This window comes from Schistocerca cancellata, chromosome 6, assembly GCF_023864275.1.
Source record: "Schistocerca cancellata isolate TAMUIC-IGC-003103 chromosome 6, iqSchCanc2.1, whole genome shotgun sequence".
Classification (NCBI taxonomy): Eukaryota; Metazoa; Arthropoda; class Insecta; order Orthoptera; family Acrididae; genus Schistocerca; species Schistocerca cancellata.
Window position 1 is genome coordinate 291286945 of NC_064631.1, and position 26662 is coordinate 291313606.

The 26662-nt window shown below is 39.9% G+C and overlaps 2 protein-coding genes across 2 annotated transcripts in view; one reads left to right on the plus strand and one right to left on the minus strand.

The window, feature by feature from the left end:
* Window positions 1-22904, minus strand: part of LOC126088558 (ribosomal L1 domain-containing protein 1) — a 67467-nt gene extending 44563 nt beyond the window's left edge. Inside the window, exons 1-3 of the mRNA XM_049906742.1 lie at window positions 22330-22904; window positions 11976-12043; window positions 2602-2750 (exon numbers count right to left, since the gene is read on the minus strand). Of these exons, the coding sequence (XP_049762699.1) occupies window positions 2602-2750; window positions 11976-12043; window positions 22330-22828 (716 nt within the window). The 5' untranslated portion in view covers window positions 22829-22904. The remainder of the gene's footprint in view (window positions 1-2601; window positions 2751-11975; window positions 12044-22329) is intronic.
* A 105-nt stretch (window positions 22905-23009) lies between these two features.
* The window catches only part of LOC126088556 (fanconi-associated nuclease 1-like), a 173873-nt gene continuing 170220 nt past the window's right edge, over window positions 23010-26662 (plus strand). Inside the window, exon 1 of the mRNA XM_049906741.1 lies at window positions 23010-23425. Coding sequence (XP_049762698.1) covers window positions 23288-23425 — 138 coding nt within the window. The 5' untranslated portion in view covers window positions 23010-23287. The remainder of the gene's footprint in view (window positions 23426-26662) is intronic.

Sequence of the window (26662 nt, forward strand, 5' to 3'; positions counted from 1 at the left end):
TGTCAAAGAAATGCCAGAAGATTGGAAGACAACAGTTATCTGCCCTACGTACAAGACAGGTGACAAAATGGACTGTATCAACAATCGACTGGTGAAAATCAGATTAGTTTCATAAAGGGTTGTTCCAGTGTGGACAACGTCTACTCATGGGGGAGAATAGTTAACCACCTATGTAACAGGAAAGCCGCTGAGAAATGTGGGAATACGACAAACACCCTCACATGCTCTTCATACATTTTAAGAAGGCATATGAGTGTATTCACTGTGATGACTTGCCTAACCAAGTCTGAAAGAACCAAGAAACTCATTGGCATAGTTAGAGTGTCTCACTGATTCAAAAGGCAAAGCGAAGGTTCGGAAGTGAGGTCATGGAGATCTTATATATAATCACAGCACTGAGACGAGGTGGTGGTAAGTCACCGATATTGTACAACCTGGCTCTCTGAAAGATAATTGAGGGAAGCTTTCCACAATGATCTTAAAGGGATCAAGACCAAAGATAGAAAAGCACATACCTTACATTTGTTGACGATACCATCCTGTTTTCCAGATCTAAGGAAGAACTGAAGCATATGAACAACATACTGGCAAGAGAATGTGAGAAGAGAATGTGAGACTGATCTCCTTGGGCACAAATCGAAGACCAAGAATCTGGTGATGAACAGCACTCTTGCCTATTCAAGAGACTCACCTTAGTCATTAATAATCAGAACCCTGTCCTACAAAGATTTCATAATTTTAAATATCTTTAGGTGATCTTTACAGAAGAACTGTTGTATGCACCAGAGATCAAAAGTAAGGATCCAAGATGCATAACGACCATACTTTTAATCTCATTTTGCTTTAAATTGTGTAGTCGCTCGAGGAATTTCAAAAGCCAACTGTACGAAACACTGGTCCAATCCGTAGGGCTTGTTTGGTTGCAAAAATTGGATCGTCCAGAAAAAAAAGACTTAAATAATCTTCTAACTTTAGAGCAGAAAGTCTTAAAGAGGTCCTCGGGGTCTGGTGCAAGATGAGATCACTGGTGAACTGAGACCTGATGAGAACCTGGTGGCTTGTACAGCCTTTGAAATTGATAGGTTTTACTGCCTCTGAGAAACCACTACATAGACCAAAGGAAAGGAGGAGATATGTACACAGACAAGTTATTCACCTGGCATGGTATAACTACATTTTTATGAGGGAAACGTTAATCATGTTTACAAACACAAAGTGACTTAGCACATGAAACAAAACACCAGATTAGAGCACCCTTAAAAACATGTAACCTCAAATGGTAAAATTCTGAACATATGTGAAGGAAAGTGAGATAAACTTACATGTCCTTGTCACACGATTATCTTGGAAAACACTGTTTTGCCTACGGAAGGAGAAGATCTTAGACATGTTACTAAATGCACCAAAATATGACGTATAAAGGGATGTAAATTCAACAAAGGTCCAAGGTGGATGCATAAGCCCTCATCCACGTATCAGAAGTACAGAATGTAGCCCATGTCATGACATCCCACTAGTTGTCACCACCCTAGGGCCCAACATTTACATGTGGCTACAGCTGAACACAGCTGGAGTCTGTCACAGTAGCTGACTTGACTACCAATACAGGAGACATTGCTATTGAGTTTGAGTTCTTTACAGAGCTTGATAGCCGAGTCACTAGGAAAATTTGCCCAGAGCTACTTACATAAATGGGTGCACTCTGGCCAAGGCTAATGTTTCTTAGAAGCTTTCTCGTAGAAAAATTATATTAAATACATGTGGCAGCGACTCACTCGCATTGATTAATACATAAGAACTCTATCTTTCATGGCCAAAGTGGCAGGAGACACTTTTTAATAATCTTTGTGCCAGTAACTGATAGGCCACAGCCCACTGTGATAGTCTCTGATACAGTACCATCCTCAAAAGGTCACATTGGAGTTTGTAGTAATTTTCCTTTTAGAAAAGAATATTTATGTCAAATAATGGAGTGTTTAAGTGGAATACTATCTCCTGTAACATCTGCCTCTAACTTCTTTGGCTAGCAATATGTATGAGGAGATACAACCATTGTTATCACCTTTGCTATTCCTTGGTAAGTCTAGGAAAGTTAGCTACAAGTAGCTCTGACACATGATAGAGATTACAAGGCATCTCTTCCAGCTTTTCAGTCACACATCAGTCTTACAGGTACCCATGGCTAATAAGAGGTCTGTCAATGGCTGAGTAATCACATGCTGACAAGACCACTGCATACAAAGCACGAGCTTTTCATCAAAAGAAATATCACAACAATTGCATTCACCATTTTGGGAAATCCAGGTAGGAATTTGAAGCTATATCCTCCTAAATGGGAGTCAAGTGTTGCAATCACTGCACCACCTGGTTTAGCTATGTTGTGACAGTGACAAACAGTCTAGAGAGAGAGAGAGAGAGAGAGAGAGAGAGAGAGATGATTAGAAGAAGAAGAAGTAGTTGTACATTACAATACATTATTATCAATTGTGTCAGATGATGCAAATCACAATACCAGTTCTAAAGTTGCTTCATCAATACCAAGAACATTATAGTTTCTGGTACGTACATGTACATACAACTACAAAGTAATCAAGAACTCACAATCTGATTCTTCTAGTGGGTGTTCTTGGAATGCGAATAGAGTTGATCTGCATGTGCACAGATTCAGCCTCACTTTCAAACAGATTTCGACCTCTTTTCACAGCTGTCACCTTAATAAGTTTCAACAATGCCCTAGCAGCCTTCTCTACCTGCAAAATAAAAGCAGTGTAAAGGATCCACACAGTTAATACAACTAAAAATACATACTTCAGTCTTACACACAACCAACAATCTAGCTGCAGCATTAAGATATTCAATTACGCTCCTTTGACTGTCACATCACAGCCTGAATTAAAGTTAAGAAAGCACAAATTTCTTACAATCATGCGGATAAGCTAAGGAGAAATTCAGCAAAGGAACATCAGTTCGGAGAGAAGAAAATTTTAAGGATGGCCAATAATACTGCAATTCTCTTAAAATAGGCAAATGAGTTGAAAGACTAGTTGAAAAGAATGGACACTGGCTTGAAAAGCAGTTTCAAGGTGAATGTAAATAAGGGGGAAACAAGGTAAAATAAGGATAACAGAATCTACTCAAATTATGTCCAGTATTACTGAGATAATGAAATGAGCCACAAACCAGTAGAGGAGTTTTGCCAAAAGGGAAGCAAAGTAACTGACAATGGCTGAAGTAAGGAGAATATAAAACATAGAGTGGCAACAGCAAGAAAAGTTTTCCTGAAACAGAGAAGTTAGTTAACATGTAACGTAAATTTAAGTGTTACGAGGTATTTTCTAAAACTGTGTGTCTGGAGTGTAGCACTATATTGAAGTGTACCATGAACAATACACAGTACACATGAGAACAGAAGCTTTTGAAATGTTGTGCAACAGACAAATGCTGAGAATTAAACATGTAGATCAGTTAGGTAATAGAAGTGCTGAATCAAAATGGAGAGAGAACCACTATATGACACTAAATATCTAAAACAAGAAAAGGTTGATGTGGCACATCCTGAAGCATCAACGAATTGCCACTTGGGTAATAGAGGTGTTAATAATGGCAGGAGAAAGGTGGGATAGGAAGAGAGAAGGGTCAAGAGAAGACAAAAATGGAGAGAAGAAAAAAATAGTGGACAGAAAGAACAAGACACACATACGCACACAAGCCCCTTTCAGTCTACATTACAACCTTCATATCAAAGCAAACAATGCACAAAAATAGCAAACAAAAAGCCAAACAAGGTAGAATAATTATAATTTCAGAATTAAAAGTGTGTTTAAGGTTTTGTTTTTCTACATGCACAAGGGCAATTTTACTTGGGATAAGTAGAAGGGACATTACCATATACTTTTTTTAAAACATATTCTTTTTTCATTACATTTCTACATTCCCAATGACCACTTCACTATGGAGATGAGGAACAAAAAGTACATCTAATCTAATCTGTTCTCATCTCTCATTGGTTATATAAACATAACTTCCTATGTATTGCCAACATACAAAAATAGCAGCAAGATGTCCTGGCAAATACATGCCATATTATGAAGATAAATATTTCAGTTTCATTTAGTTTCATAAACAGTGCTCTGTGTTGACAACAGGGTTTAATAGAGGAGATTGTTTGATTTAATATACTCAGGCAGTTACAATGGTCAACTGTCTTCATTTGCATTAACACATCTTCACATCTTCATATCTGTCCATCAAGCCAGATATAGTGTTTATGAACAATTTACTTCCAGAAGAGCTTCTGTGAAGTTTGGAAAGTAGGAGACGAGGTACTGGCAGAACTGAAGCTGTGAAGACGGGGTGTGAGTCGTGACTGGGTAGCTCAGATGATAGAGCACTTGCCCACAAAAGGCAAAGGCCCCGAGTTCCAAGTTTCGGTCCGGCACACAGTTTTAATCTGCCAGAAAGTTTCAATTTACTTCCATTTTGCTCTATCTTGATCGACTTCTACTCTTCATATTGTTCCCCAGTTTTCTCCTCTAGTCTTCAGATCTTTCTTAACCTGAGCCAAACACCTTTTTCTGGGTTGTCCTATTGGTCTATTCCCCTGCACATTTCTATCCATGTATTGTTGCAGGTGCTTATCCATCATCCTCGTCGCACATCCATCCACTTGAGCTGTGTAGTACTTGACAAATCCACATCATTTATCCTCTGATGTCTTCATTCCTAATTTTTTCTCTTTTAATTTTCTGCAAGGCTGATCGCACAAACTTTATTTCACATTGTTATGACTTGCTCAAATTTTCCTTGTTAATTACACAGCACTCCTAGCTGTAATGTCATAATCGCCAGGAGATACATCTTTATAATCACATCCATAAGTACAATAAAAAATACTAGGGAAAGTAGACTATCCTGTTGCATTCCTCTCTCTCTGCCTTGAACCAGTCCAAACTGCCATTCCCCTCTTGCACACAACTTTTGCAGTCTTTATAAGGTGTCTGCACCTTTTTTTTATTAGTGAGCCTGGAACTATTAATTTTTCTAAACACTCCCAGATCTTACCCTTGGCACACCATCATACGATTTTCCCAAATCAAGGAACATGATTATGAGATCTTTACCTCTTCCTCAGTACTTGTCCACCGAGACATTGACACTCTTCCACTAATACAGCTGACGGAAAAGTACTGGGAAAAGTGTAGTACAGATTTTGTATTGTGTTCCTGGATTTGGAAAAAGCATATGACAGTGTAAGATCTGGGCGTGTTCAGAAAAACTAATGGTTTCAAACTCTGTAATCAAGAACGTGCACATACTCTATGAAGGTTGTGAAAGTTGTATACAAGTGGGTAAGGCTTTAGTCTCTGCTAATGATTCATTTGCGTAACAGCATCAAACATAATTATTTCCTCATGGCATTCCTGTTACAACATGATAGCCTACACTCATCTGGTAGAAAGACAACAGAAAATAATTTTGCAATAACACAGAGTGGCAATATGTTTTGAATGTTTGTTATTCATATATGGAAAAAAGGGAACAACCAAAATTTGTGATAGCACACATCTGCTGTGACTCATGACAACTGTGTTGTGTTGTGTGATGTCATGGTGGCACAGGTAATTTAAAATGGATCGTGTTTACAGAAGGCATCTTGGAATATGTGCTGGCACTTTCTACTGTGGGAAGCTGCTGATGTTTATAAGTGCTGATAGCAACTTACTATACTTCTAAGTGCTGTTTGCGAATAATGCTGGAAAAGTTAGTGGTAGTTTGAGAGTTTTTTGACATTGGCAGTTATGGGTAATAGATTCATTTTCGGGTTTCGATTTTTTGTACAGTGTGTTGTTTATGATTGGACATTTTATTTTAGATATTAATTTTTGTTAGTTATTAATATAACAATGAAGGCCTCAAGTAGGTCTCTGCATGTTGTAATGGGGTACGATATGTTCTGCATCTATAAAACACATATGTACTGTACCACTACTAGTCATTTCCTTTCCTGTTCCATTCACAAATAGTGTGCGGAAAAATCGATGTCTCTATGCCTTCGTAAGAGCCCTATTTTCTCTTATCTTCATGGTCTTTATATGAAATATACATAGGCAACAGTGGAATTGTTCTGCAGTCAGCTTCAAATGCCAGTGCTCTAAATTTTCTCAATAGTGTTTTGTGAAAAGAATATCATCTTCCCTACAGGGATTCCCACTTGAGTTTATGAAGCATCTCTGTAATATTCGCATGTTGATCGACCCTACAATTTCAATAACCTGCCTTGAAATTGCTTTGATATCTTCCTTCAATTTGACCTGTTGGGGATCAAAAACACTTGATCAGTATTCAAGAATGGGTGGCATTGGTGTCCTTTATGTGGTCCCCTTTACAGATGAATCACATGTTCCTAAAATTCTCCCAATAAACCAAAGTCGACCTCTTCTCTTCCCTACTAACATATACTTAGATGCTCATTCCAGTTCATATTACTTTGCAGTGTTACATGTATATATTTGATCAACGTGACCGTGTCAAGCAGTACATTACTAATGCTGTAATTGAACATTAATGGATTGTTTTTCCTACTCATCTGCACTGAACTACATTTTTACACATTTAGAGTAAGTGGTCATTCATTACACCAAATAGAAATTCTGCGTCATTCTGTGTCGTCCTACAGTCACTCTAAAATGACATCTTCACGTATCCACATCATCATTAGCAAACAACCACAGATCGCTGTTCAGCCTGTCCATCAGATCATTTATGCATACAGAGAATAAAAATAGTCCTACCACACTTCCCAGGGGCACTCTTGAAGGCACCCCTATCTCTGATGAACACTTGCCATCAAGGATAACATTTGGACTCTACTTAAGAAGTCTTCGAGCCACTCACATACCTGGGAATCTGTTCCGAATGCTTGTAACTTCATTAACTGCCTGCAGTGGGCACTGTGTAATACACTTTCCAGAAATCTAGGAATATGGAATCCACCTGTTGCCTTTCATCCATGGTTCACAGACTATCACATGAGAAAAGGGCAAGCTGAGGTTCACACAAGTGGTGCTTTCTAAATCCATGCTGATTTGTGGACAGAAGCTCTTCCTTCTCATGGAAATTTATTGTTTTTGTACTGAGAATATATTTAAGAATGCTACAGATAACAAACGTTAAGGACAGTCTGTAGCTTTGTGGACCCATTCTTTTACCCTTTTTGTATAAAGAAAACAGCTGTGGCTTTTGCCAGTTGCTTGGGACTCTGCACTGGGCAAGAGATGCGCAAGAAGTGCCATCTAAGGACAGGGCCAATACCGTAGAAAACCAAGCTGGGATTCCACCTGGGCCTGGCACTTTGTTTGTTTTCAATTCTTTCGAAAAAAAAAAAAAAAAAAAAAAAAAAAAAAAAAAAAAAAAAAAAGATTCAAATGGCTCTGAGCACTATGGGACTCAACATCTTACGTCATAAGTCCCCTAGAACTTAGAACTACTTAAACCTAACTAACCTAAGGACAGCACACACACCCATGCCCGAGGCAGGATTCGAACCTGCGACCGTAGCAGTCCCGCGGTTCCGGACTGCAGCGCCAGAACCGCTAGACCACCGCGGCCGGCTCAATTCTTTCAGATGCTTCTCTGTGCTAGGGGTGTGTATTACTATCTCCTCTATATGAGAGTCTGTATGACAGTCAAACAATGGTGTGTTTGTACAATCCTCTGGCTTTCCTTTCATGTCTTTTATTGTACACCCGACTGGTCAACAAGTAAATGGACAGATCATGATTAAATCCGTACTGTTATTCAGCTTCATTGCTTAGTATGTGATATGTTACATCTGTGGAGAAGGTACGAGAGTGACCAAGGTCGCTGCATCCCAGACTAGGAAACACTATATCCGGTGTTGTCGGCAGGACATATGGCTCTTTATCTCGAGGATAGAGGTCTGGGCTGGCCATTTGAGAGATTGTGTGATGACACATTGTTTTTGCTATAGTTAGATTGTTAGATTTATACGTTGATTGACTTTGGTTAGTAAGTAAGTTTTTATGGTTTTATTTGTTTTTTAACTGTAGTATGTACAGTATGTGTATTCATGTGCACAGCTGTGAGTTTATTGTTTATCAAAATTGATGTTTAAGCAATGTTTTATGAATTTTTGGACTGTGTTGTTAGCTTTTGGTAATTATGTTGGATTGAGATTGGTAGGGATTGCATTGTGGACTACGTTTTACCTACATTGGTGAGGTTATGTTTTTGAAGTTAGTTAAATGGGCCAGTTTTGGTATTGTGGTATTGCAGACATATTTAGCTGCATAGCTCAAGTAAAATTTTTTGTACTAGGTTTTGGAGCTATGTGTGAGTTTATGGTATTTTAAACCTCATCTGAGCTGCATAGGTCAAGTGACCCTAATCTGGTGTGATGTCTATTTTCAGCACATCTACCTGTAACAGTGTGACACTTCTGATCAATGTATGATTGCCCACACTGGCACAGGATTCTATATATCCCTGGTCTTCTTAGACCTACGTTGACTTTAACAGATCCCAGCATTGTTTGTACTTGTGCTGGAGGGTGGAATCTACATTTGATGTTTCCTAAGATATGTAAGGAAGAGGTTCCACTTTGCCCCATTGTAAGCAATATAGGAGCTACAACATATTACCTAGCAAAACATCTAGCTTCTCTTCTGAGTCCTTTGGTAGGAAAATGTAGACAGCAAGTGCATCAACAAAAGCAAAACAAGGATAATGGAATGTAGTCGAATTAAGTCGGGTGATGTTGAGGGTATTAGATTAGGAAATGAGACACTTAAAGTAGTAAAGGAGTTTTGCTATTTGGGGAGCAAAATAACTGATGATGGTCGAAGTAGAGAGGATATAAAATGTAGACTGGCAATGGCAAGGAAAGCGTTTCTGAAGAAGAGAAATTTGTTACCATCGAGTATAGATTTAAGTGTCAGGAAGTCATTTCTGAAAGTATTTGTATGGAGTGTAGCCATGTATGGAAGTGAAACATGGGAGATGAATACTTTGGACAAGAAGAGAATAGAAGCTTTCGAAATGTGGTGCTACAGAAGAATGCTGAAGATTAGATGGGTAGATCACATAACTAATGAGGAGGTACTGAATAGGATTGGGGAGAAGAGGAGTTTGTGGCACAACTTGACCAGAAGAAGGTATCGGTTGGTAGGACATGTTCTGAGGCATCAAGGGATCACCAATTTAGTATTGGAGGGCAGCGTGGAGGGCAAAAACAGTAGGGGGAGACCAAGAGATGAATACACTAAACAGATTCAGAAGGATGTAGGTTGCAGTAGGTACTGGGAGATGAAGAAGCTTGCACAGGATAGAGTAGCATGGAGAGCTGCATCAAACCAGTCTCAGGACTGAAGACCACCACAACAACAACAACAACAACAACAACAACAACATGTTTGAAACTCAGAAGATTTTATACACCAAGTGAAGACTATGCATCTCGAACCAGCAAACATATTAGTGAGTTTCGATGTGGTCTCTTTGTTCACACGAGTACCTCTGATGGATTCACTACAACACACAGGAGCTGAGCTGGATGAGAACCTCTTACAGCTACTCAGACATGTGTTTACTGTGACTTACTTTTTATTTAATGAACAATATTTTGAGAAACTGACAGTGTTGCTATGGGTAGTCCTTTGTTTCCCAGAGTAGCTAACCTTTCTATGTAAGACTTCAAGGAAAAAAAGCACTTCAGTCAGGGGTATTGAAACGTAAATGCTTCTGGAGATTTGCAGATGATACCTTTGTAGTATGGTCACATGGGGCAGCAGCACTTACTGCATTTCTGAAAGACCTTAGCTCCCTCCATCCAAGCATTTACTTCACCATGGAGGTAGAGAAAAATGGAGCCCTCCCATTCTTAGATGTCTTGGTCCGCAGAAAAGAAGACAGTTCTTTGGGTCACAGAGTGTTCTCTAAAACCAAATCACTGACCTATACCCACAAGTTACAAGCTGCTATCATCTATCTCAACACAGTTACTATTGTGGACTTTTGTTCACAGGGTTAGAGTTATCTCACATACAGGAAATCTATCAGCAGAGCTAGCCATCTTTATTTGTTTTCACCTGGATTGGCTGTTCCAATAAGCAGATCTGAAATGCATTTCAACCTGATCAAACAAAATTTATTTCCCACCCTCGGTGCAAGTGCAAATGATGCTGGGTTCTGTTAAAGCAACCTTGGTTTAAAGAGATCACAGTATATACCATCCTATGCCAGTGAGGGAAATTATACAATCGCCAGACATATCACACTGTTGAAGATAGATGTTCTGCACACAGATGTCACACCAAATTGGGTTCATCCAAAAGTATATGATGTTGTGACTCTTCAAGATTTCCCAGCGGATGTGTTGTAAATAGTGTTCACGGGTTTGCCACCGGATAACGTTGTGCAAATTCCACAATATTTCCTCAGAGCAACTGTCGGACATCTTCTGGTGGTTCAACCTTGCTCGTGGCTAGGTACAACTGATGTTATCCACGCACCGACGCTCTGTTTTTAGAACAGGCGTGCGAAGAATGCGTAGCTGCGGAAATCGCTCATGCGCAGTGAATTGCCATATTCAAACTCCAGCTGCCAAAAATCGCAGAGCAGCTCTCCTGCGCGTGCGCTGTATGCTGCGTTTGTCAAGTGCGGCCACACATTACTTACCAACAGCCGTACTAGGCCAGTGTTATGACGGGCCTGTTAGCGAAGAATCTTGATTTTCACGGTGTAATTTAATAGCAGCCAATGCAGGTTTCCAGGCTGTGCTCAGTTGAAATCCTGTATCCTTGTTGATGAGATTATCGGCTGTACGGATATGTATTGCTTCCTTAATGACGCAGTCCCAGAAAGATGATGCCGAGGATAAATCTTCCGTCTTTTCATAAATCATACGATGTCCTGTATTCAGGCAGAGGCGCAATTGGCGACTTTTCCGGTTGAAGAGGGCATGTATGACGCTGATGTTCATCGCAGCGTTCTTGTACTGTGCGGCATGTCTGGCCTATATACGCTGCCCCACACTGACAAGAAATCTTGTACACACCACATTTCCTCAGTCCAAGGTCATCCTTAACTGAATCCAACAAGACTATATGATGTTGCTGGACACTGCATTGACTTTGGACAGAGAATGAACTACAGAGAGACAATGACCCTTTTGTCCACTTCCATCATTAAAGAAGCAGTATACACTGCTGGATAAGTAATGATTTGATTAACAGACACAGGATTTTAACTTAGCAAGGCATAGGAACCAGCTTGGCAATACTAAGGCATTGTCGGCTGCAGATGAATGAACAAGTCAAAACAGGTGGGGAATCGGAGTCTGGACATTTAACCTGGGCACCTACACCTGCCTGTGTGCATTCTGGCCGTTGATTTGTTGTCTCCCTTTTCCCATGTCACAAACATGCAAAGATCACAGCCTGTTTCTCTGACAGGGGACACTGGATAACATCATCATCCTCTACGATTCATCTATGATGACATTATAGAACCAACACTTGGCACCTGCACTTTTCTAGCAAGCCAGTGTATACACTGGCAAGCCACTCAGCAACATATCAGTAAACACCTGAAGACAACAAGCAGGTATCTCATTGAAATATTATGCAGCATTCACAACTTTCTGACGTGGTGCCCATGAACCACTGAAGCATTTTTCATATTATCTTCGACGGTTTGCATGGATGACATCACATTTGCCAGATTATACAAGTATGAAATAGGTGTGTCCACCATCTTAATGACACCATGGACAGGAGCCGATGGGTAGTATTACAATCTTCGGTTATTAAGAGGATAAAACTACCATACAATGGATTCAAGGAGCAATTAAATTTTGCATTTCGCAACTAATATCTTTTCACTCACAAGAACAGCACCATTGAACCTTTACAAAGATATTTAACATGCCAATATGTTACTCACGGTTCTGAACTTACTTCTTCTGTTGTGACAATTGGTCCCTCAAAAGCAGACTGCTGCACATCAGAACCAATGGTAGTGTCACCTAGAGAAAATCACATGAACAATTAATTTGTTAGTGATCTGCTCACTCATTAACAGGTTCTTTCACAATGATACATTGCACAACAACTGAATATAACAACAAAATATAATGAAAAGTTAATATATGTATATATCTAAAAACAAAGATAATGTGACTTACCAAAATAAAGTGCTGGCATGTCGATAGACACACAAACACAAACATACACACAAAATTCAAGCTTTCACAACCAACAGTTGCTTCGTCAGGAAGGAGGAAAGGTAAGGGAAAGACGAAAGGATGTGGGTTTTAAGGGAGAGGGTAAGGAGTCATTCCAATCCCGGGAGCGGAAAGACTTACCTTAGGGGGAAAAAAGGACAGGTATACACACTCTCTCTCGCGCGCAGCGCGCGCGCACGCACGCACGCACGCACATCCATCCGCACATACACAGACACACGCAGACATTTGTACCACCTTCCCTACCCTCTGGCCTACCCTTGTAACTGCCCCCGGTGTAAAACCTGTCCCATGCACACTCTCACCACCACCTACTCCAGTCCTGTAACCCGGAGGGTGTACACGATCAAAGGCAGAGCCACGTGTCAAAGCACCCATGTGATTTACCAACTGACCTGCCTACAATGTGAAGTTTTCTATGTGGAAATGACCAGCAACAAATGTCTGCTTGTGTCTGTGTATGTGCGGATGGATATGTGTGTGTGCGCGCGCGCGCGCGAGAGAGTGTATATCTGTCCTTTTTTCCCCCCTAAGTCTTTCCGCTCCGGGGATTGGAATGACTCCTAACCCTCTCCCTTAAAACCCACATCCTTTCGTCTTTCCCTCTCCTTCCCTCTTTCCTGACAAAGCAACTGTTTGTTGCGAAAGCTTGAATTTTGTGTGTATGTTTGTGTGTCTATCGACCTGCCAGTGCTTTTGTTTGGTAAGTCTCATCATCTTTGTTTTTAGATATATTTTTCCCACGTGGAATGTTTCCCTCTATTATATATATAAAAGTGCTGGCAGGTCAATAGACACACAAACAAACACAAACATACACACAAAATTCTAGCTTTCGCAACCAACGGTTGCCTCGTCAGGAAAGAGGAAAGGAGAGGGAAAGACAAAAGGATTTGGGTTTTAAGGGAGAGGGTAAGAAGTCATTCCAATCCCGGGAGCGGAAAGACTTACCTGGGGAGGGAGGGGGGGAGGGGGAAAGGGACAGGTATAAACCCCCCCCCCACACACACACACACACACACAAGCCGACATATGTAAAGGCAAATAGTTTCGGCAGAGATGTCAGTTGAGGCGGAAATACAGAGACAAAGATGTTGCTGAATGACAGGTGAGGTATGAACGGCGCCAACTTGAAATTAGCGGAGATTGAGGCCTGGTGGGTAACGGGAAGAGAGGATATAATGAAGGGCAAGTTCCCATCTCCAGAGTTCTCATAGGTTGGTGTTAGTGGGAAGTATCCAGATAACCCGGACAGTGAAACACTGTGCCAAGATGTGCTGCACCAAGGCATGTTTAGAAACAGGGTGATCCTCATTACCAATCTGCTCCAGTCCTGAATCCCTGAACCATTACACCAACAACCTGAAAACAGCTTTCGCATCCCGCAACTACCCTGCTGACCTAGTACAGAAGCAAATAACCAGAGCCACTTCTTCATCCCCTCAAACCCAGAACCTCCCACAGAAGAACCCCAAAAGTGCCCCACTTGTGACAGGATACTTTCCAGGACTTGATCGGACTCTGAATGTGGCTCTCCAGCAGCGATACGACTTCCTCAAATCCTGTCCTAAAATGAGACCTATCCTTCATGAAATCCTCCCCACTCCACCAAGAGTGTCTTTCCGCCGTCCACCTAACCTTCGTAACCTCTTGGTTCATCCCTATGAAATCCCCAAACCACCTACCCTACCCTATGGCTCCTACCCTTGTAACTGCCCCCGGTGTAAAACCTGTCCCACGCACCCTCCCACCGCCACCTATTCCAGTCCTGTAACCCGGAGGGTGTACACGATCAAAGGCAGAGCCACGTGTCAAAGCACCCACGTGATTTACCAACTGATCTGCCTACACTGTGAAGCTTTCTATGTGGGAATGACCAGCAACAAACTGTCCATTCGCATGAGCAGACACAGGCAGACAGTGTTTGTTGGTAATGAGGATCACCCTGTGGCTAAACATGCCTTGGTGGACGGCCAGCACATCTTGGCACAGTGTTACACCATCCGGGTTATCTGGATACTTCCCACTAACACCAACCTATCAGAACTTCGGAGATGGCAATTTGCCCTTTAATATATCCTCTCTTCCCGTTACCCACCAGGCCTCAACCACCGCTAGTTTCAAGTTGCCGCCGCTCATACCTCACCTGTCATTCAACAACATCTTTGCCTCTGTACTTCCGCCTCGACTCACATCTCTGCCGAAACTCTTTGCCTTTACACATGTCTGCTTGTGTCTGTATATGTGCAGATGGATATGTGTGTGTGTGTGTGTGTGTGTGTGTGTGTGTGTGTGTGTGTGTGTGTGTGTGTGTGTGTGTGTGAGTGTGGGCGCGCGCGCGCAAGTGTATACCTGTCCCTTTTTCCCCCCTAAGGTAAGTCTTTCCGCTCCCGGGATTGGAATGAATCCTTACCCTCTCCCTTAAAACCCACATCCTTTCGTCTTTCCTTCTCCTTCCCTCTTTCCTGACAAAGCAACCGTGGGTTGCGAAAGCTTGAATTTTGTGTGTGTGTTTGTGTCTCTATCAACATACCAACGCTTTCATTTGGTAAGTTACATCATCTTTGTTTTTAGATATATTTTTCCCACATGGAATGTTTCCCTCTTCGTTATTGACATTTCAGTGAGTCTTAAGGAGGAGACCAGGCATCAGCCAACTGCAGCTTTTTTTGGGCTCCATGTCCGCCTGTGTAGCCTATCTTGTAGGTAAACGTACTCTTGTCAGGTAAGGGAGATCAAACATGTTGGAGCAGGGACAGCCAGACGTGGAGTGTTTATATCATAGACATGGAGTGTTTGTACTATTCACTGCATGAGTATCTGGCAAGCTGCTTACTAAGCAGCAACAATAGACCCTTAAAGTAACAAATGTCAATTAAGAAGGGTTTTTTTTAAAAAAGAAAAAGCTACAATAATTCTACTTTTTCAAGAACTTATGCATAGTGTGTAATTCTCATGTATACAGGGTGTCTCAGGAGGAATGGTCAGTATTTAGGGATATGACAGAAACAATCATTTGAACCAAAAAATTCATATGGACATATGCCCTATTCCAAATGGTTACCAAGACAGAGCACAGTTAATGTGTATATTTGTTTTGAGTCATTGGTGTGCACTGGTGTCTCTTATCCAGTCAATCTCTTTGACATATTAATGTAGCCCAACCCACTTTGTTGCTTTCGACCGCTTTGCTTGGGCTGTCTTTCTGCGATTAAACTAGCTCACTGAACATGCACATAGTGTGTTGTGAGTGATGTAGTGTGAGAGATTAAGAGTGTAACAGAGAGCTGTGTTTGTACATGCACTGGCTAAAATCATACAAATTTACATTTGAAGAATATGCAGACATGGTGTATGTTTATTACTTCTGCAATGGTAGTGCTCCTCCTGCTGTAGAAGAATAATGTTGGCACTTTCAGACATACTGAATCCTGATTGTAGAGCACTTACCAGTGTTTCAGCACATTGCATGAAACAGCTATACACTGCCAAGTTCTGATTTTTCTTCAGCCTGTGTAGTTCATCAAAATGAGCAGGAACAGCAACACATTGTTGAAATCATACAGCATAGTCCTACTACCAGCATACAACAACTTTCTGCATGTATCAGTGTCCCACAATGATCTGTATGGTGAACATTACATGCGGAAAACTTGTGCCCATTTCACATACAGTGTGTCCAAAATCTTCACACTGCCAACAATACCAAAAGACGTGAATTTTGTCACTGGTTAAATGACAATTGTCATTTGCTTCCATTCATATTGTTCACTGATTAAATCACATTTACACAGAATGAAATAAACAAGGCACGTAATAATTATCGATGGGTGCAGAAAAATCCACATGCCACAATGGAAACCAATTTCCAAATTCGTATTTCAATCACCGTTTGGTGCCACATGATTGATGGGGTTGGAAGAACTCTGATAGGTACAAATGATGGATACACGAAATGAACTGCTTGGGTGCATCACTCACTGCAGCCCTTGTCAGGGAACGTGCACAGGCACTCAAGCAAGCAACACAACATGTTCACCCCAGAGTATGCCAATGCACTGAAGTTGATGGTGAGATGCTGGACCATTTATTGTGAACTGTGTGACAGCTGTAATATGACAAGTACAATACTGCTTGGAAGTGAATGCATTAAAAACATATATTTTTCAACTGACGCTTTGTGAAATGCATTCCATAATGGTTAAATTGTTGTACATGTGTAAACCTGACAGAGTATTGAATAATAGAGAAAACACATAAAAATGGGCATTAAATGCAATCTATCTCAGAAACCATTCGGAATTGGACATATGTCCATACCTAGTTTTTTTGCTTGAAATGATTGTTCCTGTCATACCCTGAATGATGACACACTCGTCCTGGGACACCTCGAATACGCATAAGGCTCTGAAAGCAAAGAGTCTGTGATGTCAGTTCACTGCTATTGGTGTACAGAGTAAGGTTGTGATAGCAACCATGTGTTCCCCATCAACATACAGTAATGGGGTCAAATTGTAGGATCACTGTAGTAATTGTCTGATTTTTCTACACACTTTTGCTACTAACTTCAGACATTCTGATGCGTAAAATAAACATACTGCACAGAAAAAACAATCATACAATGTAAACAGTCACAGCAGCTACTTTACTGCCTCCATACACTATCAGCTGTTGATTAGGGGTAACTAGCATCTGAAGAAGTACACTGGACAAACCAGGGCACTTGATACCATCTGTCAGCTTTGATCAGTGACATCAAGCCCCAAGATGCAACACGAAGATGATTTCAAGTTGGTGGCCAGTAAACTTCAACATTTCCATGGTGCAAAACTACAAACATCAAGTACAGAATCTTACAATGTCTTAATTATAAATACTAAAGCTAACAGGACCACCCCAGGAAAGTTGGGGGTTTGGGTGGGCAAGAACTAAAATTTAAGGTAAAATGAATTTAGTTATGTACACAAAATGGAACAATCACATAAGCAAGAATAAACAACAGTTTCAAAAAAGCAAAAAAACAGCAGTGACGTAGATAAACTATAACTGGTACTGTAAACATCAGCTGAGCTGCATAGTTCAACTACAACAACTGATAACGTGATCAAAATACTAAAACAGATCATGTTGTTGTTGTTGCTGTTGTTGTTGTTGTGGTCTTCAGTCCTGAGACTGGTTTGATGCGCAACTCTCCATGCTACTCTATCCTGTGCAAGCTTCTTCATCTCCCATTACTTACTGCAACCTACATCCTTCTGAATCTGCTTAGTGTATTCATCTCTTGGTCTCCCTCTACAATTTTTACCCTCCAAGATGCCCTCCAGTACTAAACTGGTGATCCCTTGATGCCTCAGAACATGTCCTACCAACCGGTCCCTTCTTCTGGTCAAGTTGTACCACAAACTCCTCTTCTCCCCAATTCTATTCAATACCTCCACATTAGTTATGTGATCTACCCATCTAATCTTCAGCATTCTTCTGTAGCACCACATTTTGAAAGCTTCTTGTCCAAACTATTTATCGTCCATGTTTCACTTCCATACATGGCTACACTCCATACAAATACTTTCAGAAATGACTTCCTGACTCTTAAATCTATACTCTATGTTAACAAATTTCTCTTCTTCAGAAACGCTTTCCTTGCCATTGCCAGTCTACACTTCATATCCTCTCCACTTTGACCATCATCAGTTATTTTGCTTCCCAAATAGCATAACTCCTTTACTACTTTAAGTGTCTCATTTCCTAATCTAATTCCCTCAGCATCACCCGACTTAATTCGACTACATTCCATTATCCTCGTTTTGCTTTTGTTGATGTTCATCTTATATCCTCCTTTCAAGACACTGTCCATTCCGTTCAACTGCTCTTCCAAGTCCTTTGCTGTCTCTGACAGAATTACAATGTCATCGACGAACCTCAACGTTTTTATTTCTTCTCCATGGACTTTAATACCTACTCCCAATTTTTCTTTTGTTTCCTTTACTGCTTGCTCAATATACAGATTGAATAACATCGGGGAGAGGCTACAACCCTGTCTCACTCCCTTCCCAACCACTGCTTCCCTTTCATGCCCCTCGACTCTTATAAGCGCCGCCTGGTTTCTGTACAAATTGTAAATAGCCTTTCGCTCCCTGTATTTTACCCCTGCCAGCATCAGAATTTGAAAGAGAGTATTCCAGTCAACATTGTCAAAAGCTTTCTCTAAGTCTACAAATGCTAGAAATGTAGGTTTGCCTTTCCTTAATCTTTCTTCTAAGATAAGTCGTAGGGTCAGTATTGCCTCACGTGTTCCAACATTTCTGGGGAATCCAAACTGATCTTCGCCGAGGTCGGCTCCTACCAGTTTTTCCATTCGTCTGTAAAGAATTCGCGTTAGTATTTTGCAGCTGTGACTTATTAAACTGATAGTTCGGTAATTTTCACATCTGTCAACACCTGCTTTCTTTGGGATTGGAATTATTATATTCTTTTTGAAGTCTGAGGGTATTTCGCCTGTCTCATACATCTTGCTCACCAGATGGTAGAGTTTTGTCAGGACTGGCTCTCCCAAGGCCATCAGTAGTTCTAATGGAATGTTGTCTACTCCCGGGGCCTTGTTTCGACTCAGGTCTTTCAGTGCTCTGTCAAACTCTTCACACAGTTATGATATCTCCCATTTCATCTTCATCCTCTTCCATTTCCATAATATTGTCCTCAAGTACATCGCCCTTGTGCATAAACACACATAACAAACGTAGGCCTACTGCAATAGAAAAATAATACCATAAAAACACAATCACCAACAAAGTCAGCCAACACACAAATCTGTCAATAGCAAAAACAATGTGTCAGCACATTTTCCTGATGAACACGCCTAGACTTCTCAAACCAGGAACCACTCAGGACAGAATGCCATACACTGTCCCGCAAACACCACCATATATGTTGGTCGCTGGTCTGAGATTCAGCAAGTTTGGTCAATCGCATACCTTATACACAAATGTAACATTTCACATACTTAGCAAGTAAACCGAATAACTGTGGGGACTTGATCATTCTCAACATCTCGTCCCCAATCTGAGACATGCAGAGAGCTACTCATGAGCTCCCTTGTCACATCCATAATTAACACAAAATAAAACTTAAAATCAAATATTCAACCATAAGCAACACACCACATCCAAATCAGAAAACGAACCTACTGCCCATAACTGCCAATAGCAAAATAGCTCTTACCATGTGGAATGTGTGCTCAGCAACTGTGTTTATTCACAGTTGAGAAAATGCACAGCAGTCAGTCATTAATAATCTGTCTATTGGAGATCTAGATTTCAGCCACTGTGTGGCTATCATGAGTGCAGTAAGATGCAAGTCGAATCAGATGTCTATACGAACAGCCCCTACTAGACTATGCATGTCAGTATTTCAGTTTACACTGAACTGTGGCCTGAAATACTGACATGGATAGTCGAGTAGGGGCTGTTCGTATAGACATCTGATAATCATTTAAAGCTGGTTCTTGAAAATTTTAAATATGCTTTCTCAGGATAACTTGGAATTAAATGTATTAGGTACAGACATTCTACATGTTGGTAACATATAAAAATTTGTGATGGACCTAATATTAAGCTATCCATGCACACCTCCCAGACCAACAAGAGAATTAATCTGTGAATATTCAGTGATAAAAGTAAGAGACTATGGTATAGGGACGTAGACAGAGTGGCATGTGGAAGTGTGGGTCTGTCTGGGAGGCATATAAAGTCTGATGTTACTATTAATATTGTTCACAAGTCATTAATATTCCGAACAGCAAGGTTCCCAAGACATCTCTCAGCAGCACATTCAACATTACATCTACATCTGTCAATTACTCTCCACACAAGCTATGGTAACTTGCTGCATGCTCCCTACCAGAAGAATCCTCAATCCCGCCATACAAAGTTTGATATCCCTTACAATAGTACTTTCCATAAAAAGCATAGATGAGGTATTTTGTCAAATTCTTTTCATAAATTGGGAAATACTGCATATTTGCCCCTACTTTCGATAGGCCTACTTAGATTCTTCATATTTATCAAATTTTGGTAAATGTTCAGTATAACCTTAGAAGTATTCAGCCAACCCTAGGTCTTTGGTTCTTGAACAATGCTATATTATTTGTCATGCACTTTTACTTCCAATACTAATATTTTCCATCTTGCTAGTCATGTGCTACTTAAAACCACACATACAAAAACGAAAGAAGGCAAAATTAGCACAAGGGAAGGCATGTGAAACATTCAACAAATTTGAAAGCACAATTCTGTCTACTGATGTGACAGAGAGAGAGAGAGAGAGAGAGAGAGAGAGAGAGAGAGAGAAGGAGGAGGTCGAAAGACAGAAGGCTGAAAGATGAAATTCCTTTCTCCAAAAGATGCAAAAAGACGCATTAGTGTATCATTACTCAATTGCTGAATAATTACTCGAAGTAGCCACACTCTGTTAATAAATTTGAATATATGTGCAGAGCAATGGAAAGTGAAACTATTCACATAAAACTAATCACAGATAAGGTGAATGCCAACTTTGATTCATTAGAAGAATCCTCAGGAAGTACAGTCCAACCCTGGTTCAAGCAATATCTAAATATTTCTAATCAGTCTGGGATTCATACCAGAGAAGGTTGACATGGTAATAGAAAAGATCCAAAGAAGAGCAGTGTGTGTCATCACTGGTTTATCTACTAGGCATGTGTCACAAAGTTGGTCATCCAACTCAAATGGCGGATGCTAAAGGAACAGGCATCACATTGCAGTTTAACCCAATGCTAAAATTCTGAGTGTGTACATTGCTAGGGGTATCAAAAACAATATATTACTTCCTCCTATGTATATCTCTCAAAAAAAATTATGGAGGTGAAATTAGAGAGGTCTGTCTCACATGGGGTCTTACCAATGACTGATTCACCCAGGAAGATTTGTGGATGGATCAAAAGTGGGGTAAAAGCACAAATGTGGGATAAAAGTACCCTCTGCCACATTCCATAAGGTGGCTTGTATAGTACAAACGTAAACATAGATGGAAAGCGAAGGGGATGTGAGCTGAGTGTCGTGTCATTCCGATTCTGCTTATGCAAACACATTGCAGCTAGTATGATTTATTTTTCCATCATGTAATTAAGAAGCAACATTAGGCTTTTAATACCCTGATGACAGTAATATCATTATAGACTGAGTACAAGATCACAAGCATACTGACAAGTAGGGAAATTAGAGGAACTCATAACGGCCACACTTGCATTCTATTGGTTATATGTATGACTACGATATATGTACTAATGTGCAACAAAATACGTTGGAAATTTGTCTGAAACCTAGTAGAGCCTTTTTCAATTTACATTGAAGTTGCACCTCTTGTGACGAAAAATGAGTTAAATATGGTGTGACTGTAGACAAAGGATTTAGGTGCAGATCAGAACACCACCTGCATTCGCTTTTATTTTATATCTACATTTGTTGGTTTCACCAACTCACGAGTGAACTGTCACCTTCTCACACCGCTTTTACCTTGGGCTACACTACAGGCCAATCTGTCACCACAATCAAGATTACGGGAAGTGGGAGAGGTACGATTGGGGGGGGGGGGGGGGGGGGGCATTATATTGCAAAAAATATTGATGGAGTTCTACCATATATAAAGGATGCTTGTTGTTGTCACTAAAAATTTTTAATAAGTGGAAGAATTGTTGCACAGACGGTAAGCTACTAACAAGTAATTTTATATTTGGCAGCAAACACAGATGAAACGTTGCAGTACAAAATGGCTGTAAGCTCTATGGGACTTAAGATCTGAGGTCATCAGTCCATGAGGCTTAGAGCTACTTAAACCCAACTAGTCTAAGGACAACACACACATCCATGCCCGAGGCAGGATTCGAACCTGCGACCGTAGCAGCGGCGCGGTTCCGGACTGAAGCGCTAGAACCGCTCGGCCACAAAGGGCGGCGTTGCAGTACACCTACTTTATCTACTACAGTAACTTGTCTGTTGAGTAGATGGGACTTCTCCCGTATTCGCTTCTTAAAGTCATCTATAATAACTTACCTTCGACATCTTCCAAATCGCTTTCAACTTCTTTCCTATTTGTGCTTGCTGCTTTCGTATGTCTGCTCTGTTCCCTCCGACTTAATTTTTCTTTCTTTCCTGTCCAAATACTTTCATCCTCGACAATGTGTGTTACTGCCGGCGGCACCTTCCTTTTTCTCTTCACCCGGATACTTCTAATCTTTTCTGTATCATCCGCTGATTTTTCGTTGACATATTGCGAGGAAGGAGATAATTCTGTAACATCCCACTTGGCAATGCTACTCCTCCTGTTTCCGAGTTTTTTCTCCCTCGACTTCATTAAAGTTGTTTCTTCATTACCACTCAATGAAAGCACGTTTTTCCTAGAAACACTTTTCACATCATTGTCATCGTCATCTAAACTGCAACTTACGTTAGCTATGCTACGACGAACCGCATTACGATCAAATCGCTTGGCTTTTTTGGAAAACACTTTTTGTTTTTTGGAAGTAAAATCACTTTCCGATAAAAGCCTCATGTTTTCATCACACAACACATGTGCCTTCGTGTTCGTAAGGTGCTCTGCTCACTAACTCAAAGAAAGACTAAACAAAACGTTGCAAAGATATGACAACCATCGTACAGTCTACCAATACCCAATAGGCCAATAATATCGAACCCCCAGAACTATCTGCAGATCCAGACAGGTGGAGATCTGAAACATGAATAACTGGCCAACAAATGAATAAATGCTTGCTCCAGTATTATATATGTAAAAGGATAAAACATAAATTCCTGACAAATGTGAATAATAGGCAGAGACTGGCATCGGTCAAATACGGGAAATGTCTTACGTCTTACGAGCGATAAGCGGATGGCGGGAACAGTGACGATAAGTGATTCATATGATACGTAAATTACGCGTTGTTGTACACGAAAGTGTTGTGTACTACTTCGTCCCGTGGTGACTTCGGTGGTAATCTGCAATTCCGGTACCATGCTATCGCCAATTACACTTGATCTCAGTGACAGCAGCGAAGACGAAGATCTTGAGCTCTACAAGAATTCGGCAGTATGCAGCACACAACAGCGTCGCGCTGTGGAGGAACAGAAAGGAGGAAAGCAACAACAAAATGTACACAGAAATCTTATCACAATGTACAGTTAATTACATTCTTCATATGTACACAATTTTCTCTTTCAGTTTTGAAAAGGCAGCTATTTTCATACTATTGAGTTGAGCATTTTGAAATCTAGGTATTTGCGCGGTATTCTCATTTGCATTTCTTGGTTTAAGTTTACGTACCTATAAAATACGAAATACTGATGACATAAGTTTAAATCATAAAATAGTAGCAACAACAGGTGTTCTCAACACATCACTATTCAAAACTACTAGTGACTGGTTAAAAAAAGGAATAATAAGTTACATTCGCCATAGTTTCTTTGCAGTCATTATTTGATGAGTCTCGTTTTGATGTGCAGGACTTGTAGAAATACTAAAAAATTAATAGGGTGCCTTGATGACTCATTTCACATGTTCATTTTTAAATAATTTCTTGTCTATCACATGTTTCAAGTGGAACAGGCATATTTGTAATGATACTACAAATTTATTCATGTATTTGCACCATACTGCTATTCTAAAGAAATTTTTTGCAACAAGCTTATGTGCAGAACGCAATGAATCAATTTTGCGTGGAAATGTCAAGATACACAACCCATGACAACTAAAGAATTTGTAATCTCTTATGTGATTCTGAAACCCATTTCTACACTTTTTTCTCGTTTTTTAACGTTTTGAATGACAGAATCATTCTGCTTGCGTAATATTCATTTTCTTCTGGATGTTTCACATGCTTATGGCACACTGACCACATCACTTCCTCTGCCGCATTCAGGTATTCAGTGTGGGTTGCTTTCTGGTATCCATACTGCTGGAGGGTGGATGGCATAGAATTCACATCTCAAAACATAATTGTGAGGATAGGGCACAAATACTTGATTTGGTTAGGAAAGGAGGAATTTGGAGACAAGGAATACTTTGAAATTTTGCTCGTGGTTTTTTTTTTTTTCCACTCCTATGCTAACCACTATCCTGTGGTCTCCCACCAGTGTTTGGTGTGTATTAGCTGTCTGAACTAAATGAAACACATTTTTAGCCTGGTTTCAAATTACAAACCCATTTTTTAGTACATAACTGATCCCAAAGATCAGATGCAATCAAAGTTAAACATGTCAACTTTCTAAATCTATCAATTCTTGACTAAGCTGTAAAAGTTATTTCTTTTGACAATTTTAATATGAATTTACAAAATTCTTTAGGACTGCATTTACAAAATTTGCAGGTCTCCAAGAGTAGTTTTTGTCATAAACAAACATTTGTGTAAGTGCGTGAGAAGACGATCTTATTATATTATATCCAATGAAATAACAAGCTGAAATAACATCACAGACACCATGTGGAAAACTCAACATACAGTAGTGCTCTGTAAGCTGCTTCACTGTTGAGTTAGTAACTCGCATATGACCAGGAGAACGAATAGGAGAGTTTAAATAATAAATTATTATTTTTTTAAAGAAACTAATTTCAATGGGGAATCTTCCTAAAGCTTCTTAGGTGGACGTACATTTTTCTTATGTGGTTAAAAATGGAAATGCTGTGTAGTGCAGAGCTCTATGTTCCAGTGAGGTGAAACAATTCTAAGCAAATAAATTTTGTATGATGGCAAAGAGGAATCCTTAAGCTTTCTTGAGATCATTCACTGTGACTACGTAGATGAAGTTGTGGTAGGAGTAGGCTATATGTTTTAAAGTTGTATGTGTTTTGGATTATTTGCAAAACCATTAAACCAGGGGTTGTTTGTCTCGTTAATTGATAGACTTTATGTAACTTTAAATTTATTTCAATATTTTTGAAATTTTTGGTTACACTTTTATTGGTTATATACAGCTGCTATCATTACTAACACTGCTGTGCTTCTACATGAAACATACATTTTTTGTGCTTTCTTCATTTACTGACAAGTCACAACTTTCTCCAGTTCTTTGGCAGTAAATACTTCTCTGTTTACCTCCTCTGACCTGTCATCTGTTGAAGGTTATGCTATTTTGTATAGTCATTGTTTACAACAAAATAAAAGCTCCATGGGGTGTAGTGAAGACATAGATGGGAGAGGCCAGGAAAGAAGAGGAACAGATAGCTCTAAAAATAAATGAGACATTCGTAACAAGTGCATGTAGCGTTACAAGCCTCTTAAACAAATACCTTATTTCTGTTACTGACAGCTTGGTGTTATCAGGTTCAGTAAACAGTGCAATGGAATATCTGAGACCATTGGCTACAAATAGCACCAGTGAAATGGAAATGACACTCAGTTCTCCCAAAGAAGTGGCATCTATCATAAAATCCTTAAAATCAAAGTAGTCTAGTGATTATAATAAAATATCAATGAAGTTAACCAAAGAGTATTCATGTGAGTTGAGTTCTGTTTTAAATTGTTTTTGTGTAATCAATCTCTTACATGTCAGCAGAACATTTCGAGACTGACTAAAATATGCTGAAGTTAAGCCTCATTACAAGAAGGGGGATAAAGAGGTACCGTCAAACTATTGACCAATTTCACTTTTACTGGCTTCTTCAAACACAACTGAAAAGGTTGTGTTTAAGCATTATGTTCATCATCTGACCACAAATAATATATTGTCCAAGACACAGTTTGGGTTCCTTAAGTGTTCCGATACAGAGAAGTCTATTTACACGTACAGTGAGAATATACTTTGTTCATTAGATAACAAATTAGAGCCCACTAGCATTTTCTGTGACCTGTCAAAATGGCTGCTGAACAAATTTTCACTGATGCTAGTAAATGCTTTAAAGTTAATTCACTGTCATTAAACTCCAAAAAGACCTATCATATGCAGTTCATACCGTCTAAGAGATTTCGTTCCGGCATGTGTCCAACATATGAAGACATGCATAGGCCTATAGAAGAGGTTGGCAGTGTAAATTTATGGGATTACAACTCGATAATAAATTCAGTTGGTAAGAGCATACAACAGAATTGCTGAATCACCTAAACAAGTCTATATTTGCAATACACACACACACACACACACACACACACACACACACACACACACCTGTTATGTCATGTGGGATCATATCCTGCAGTAACTCGTGAAACCAATCAAAAGTTTGTAGAGTGCGAAAGTGTGTAAGTGTGTATATATCTACTTTTGTAAGTGAGCATATATCTACTTGTTCTTTATACTTTTTACCACTGTTGCTTCAAGGGTAGTCTCTTTCCATCATATTACCAAAGACAGCTGACAACTCCTCTTGCCTTTGATTATGAAGTGTTTAATGGAT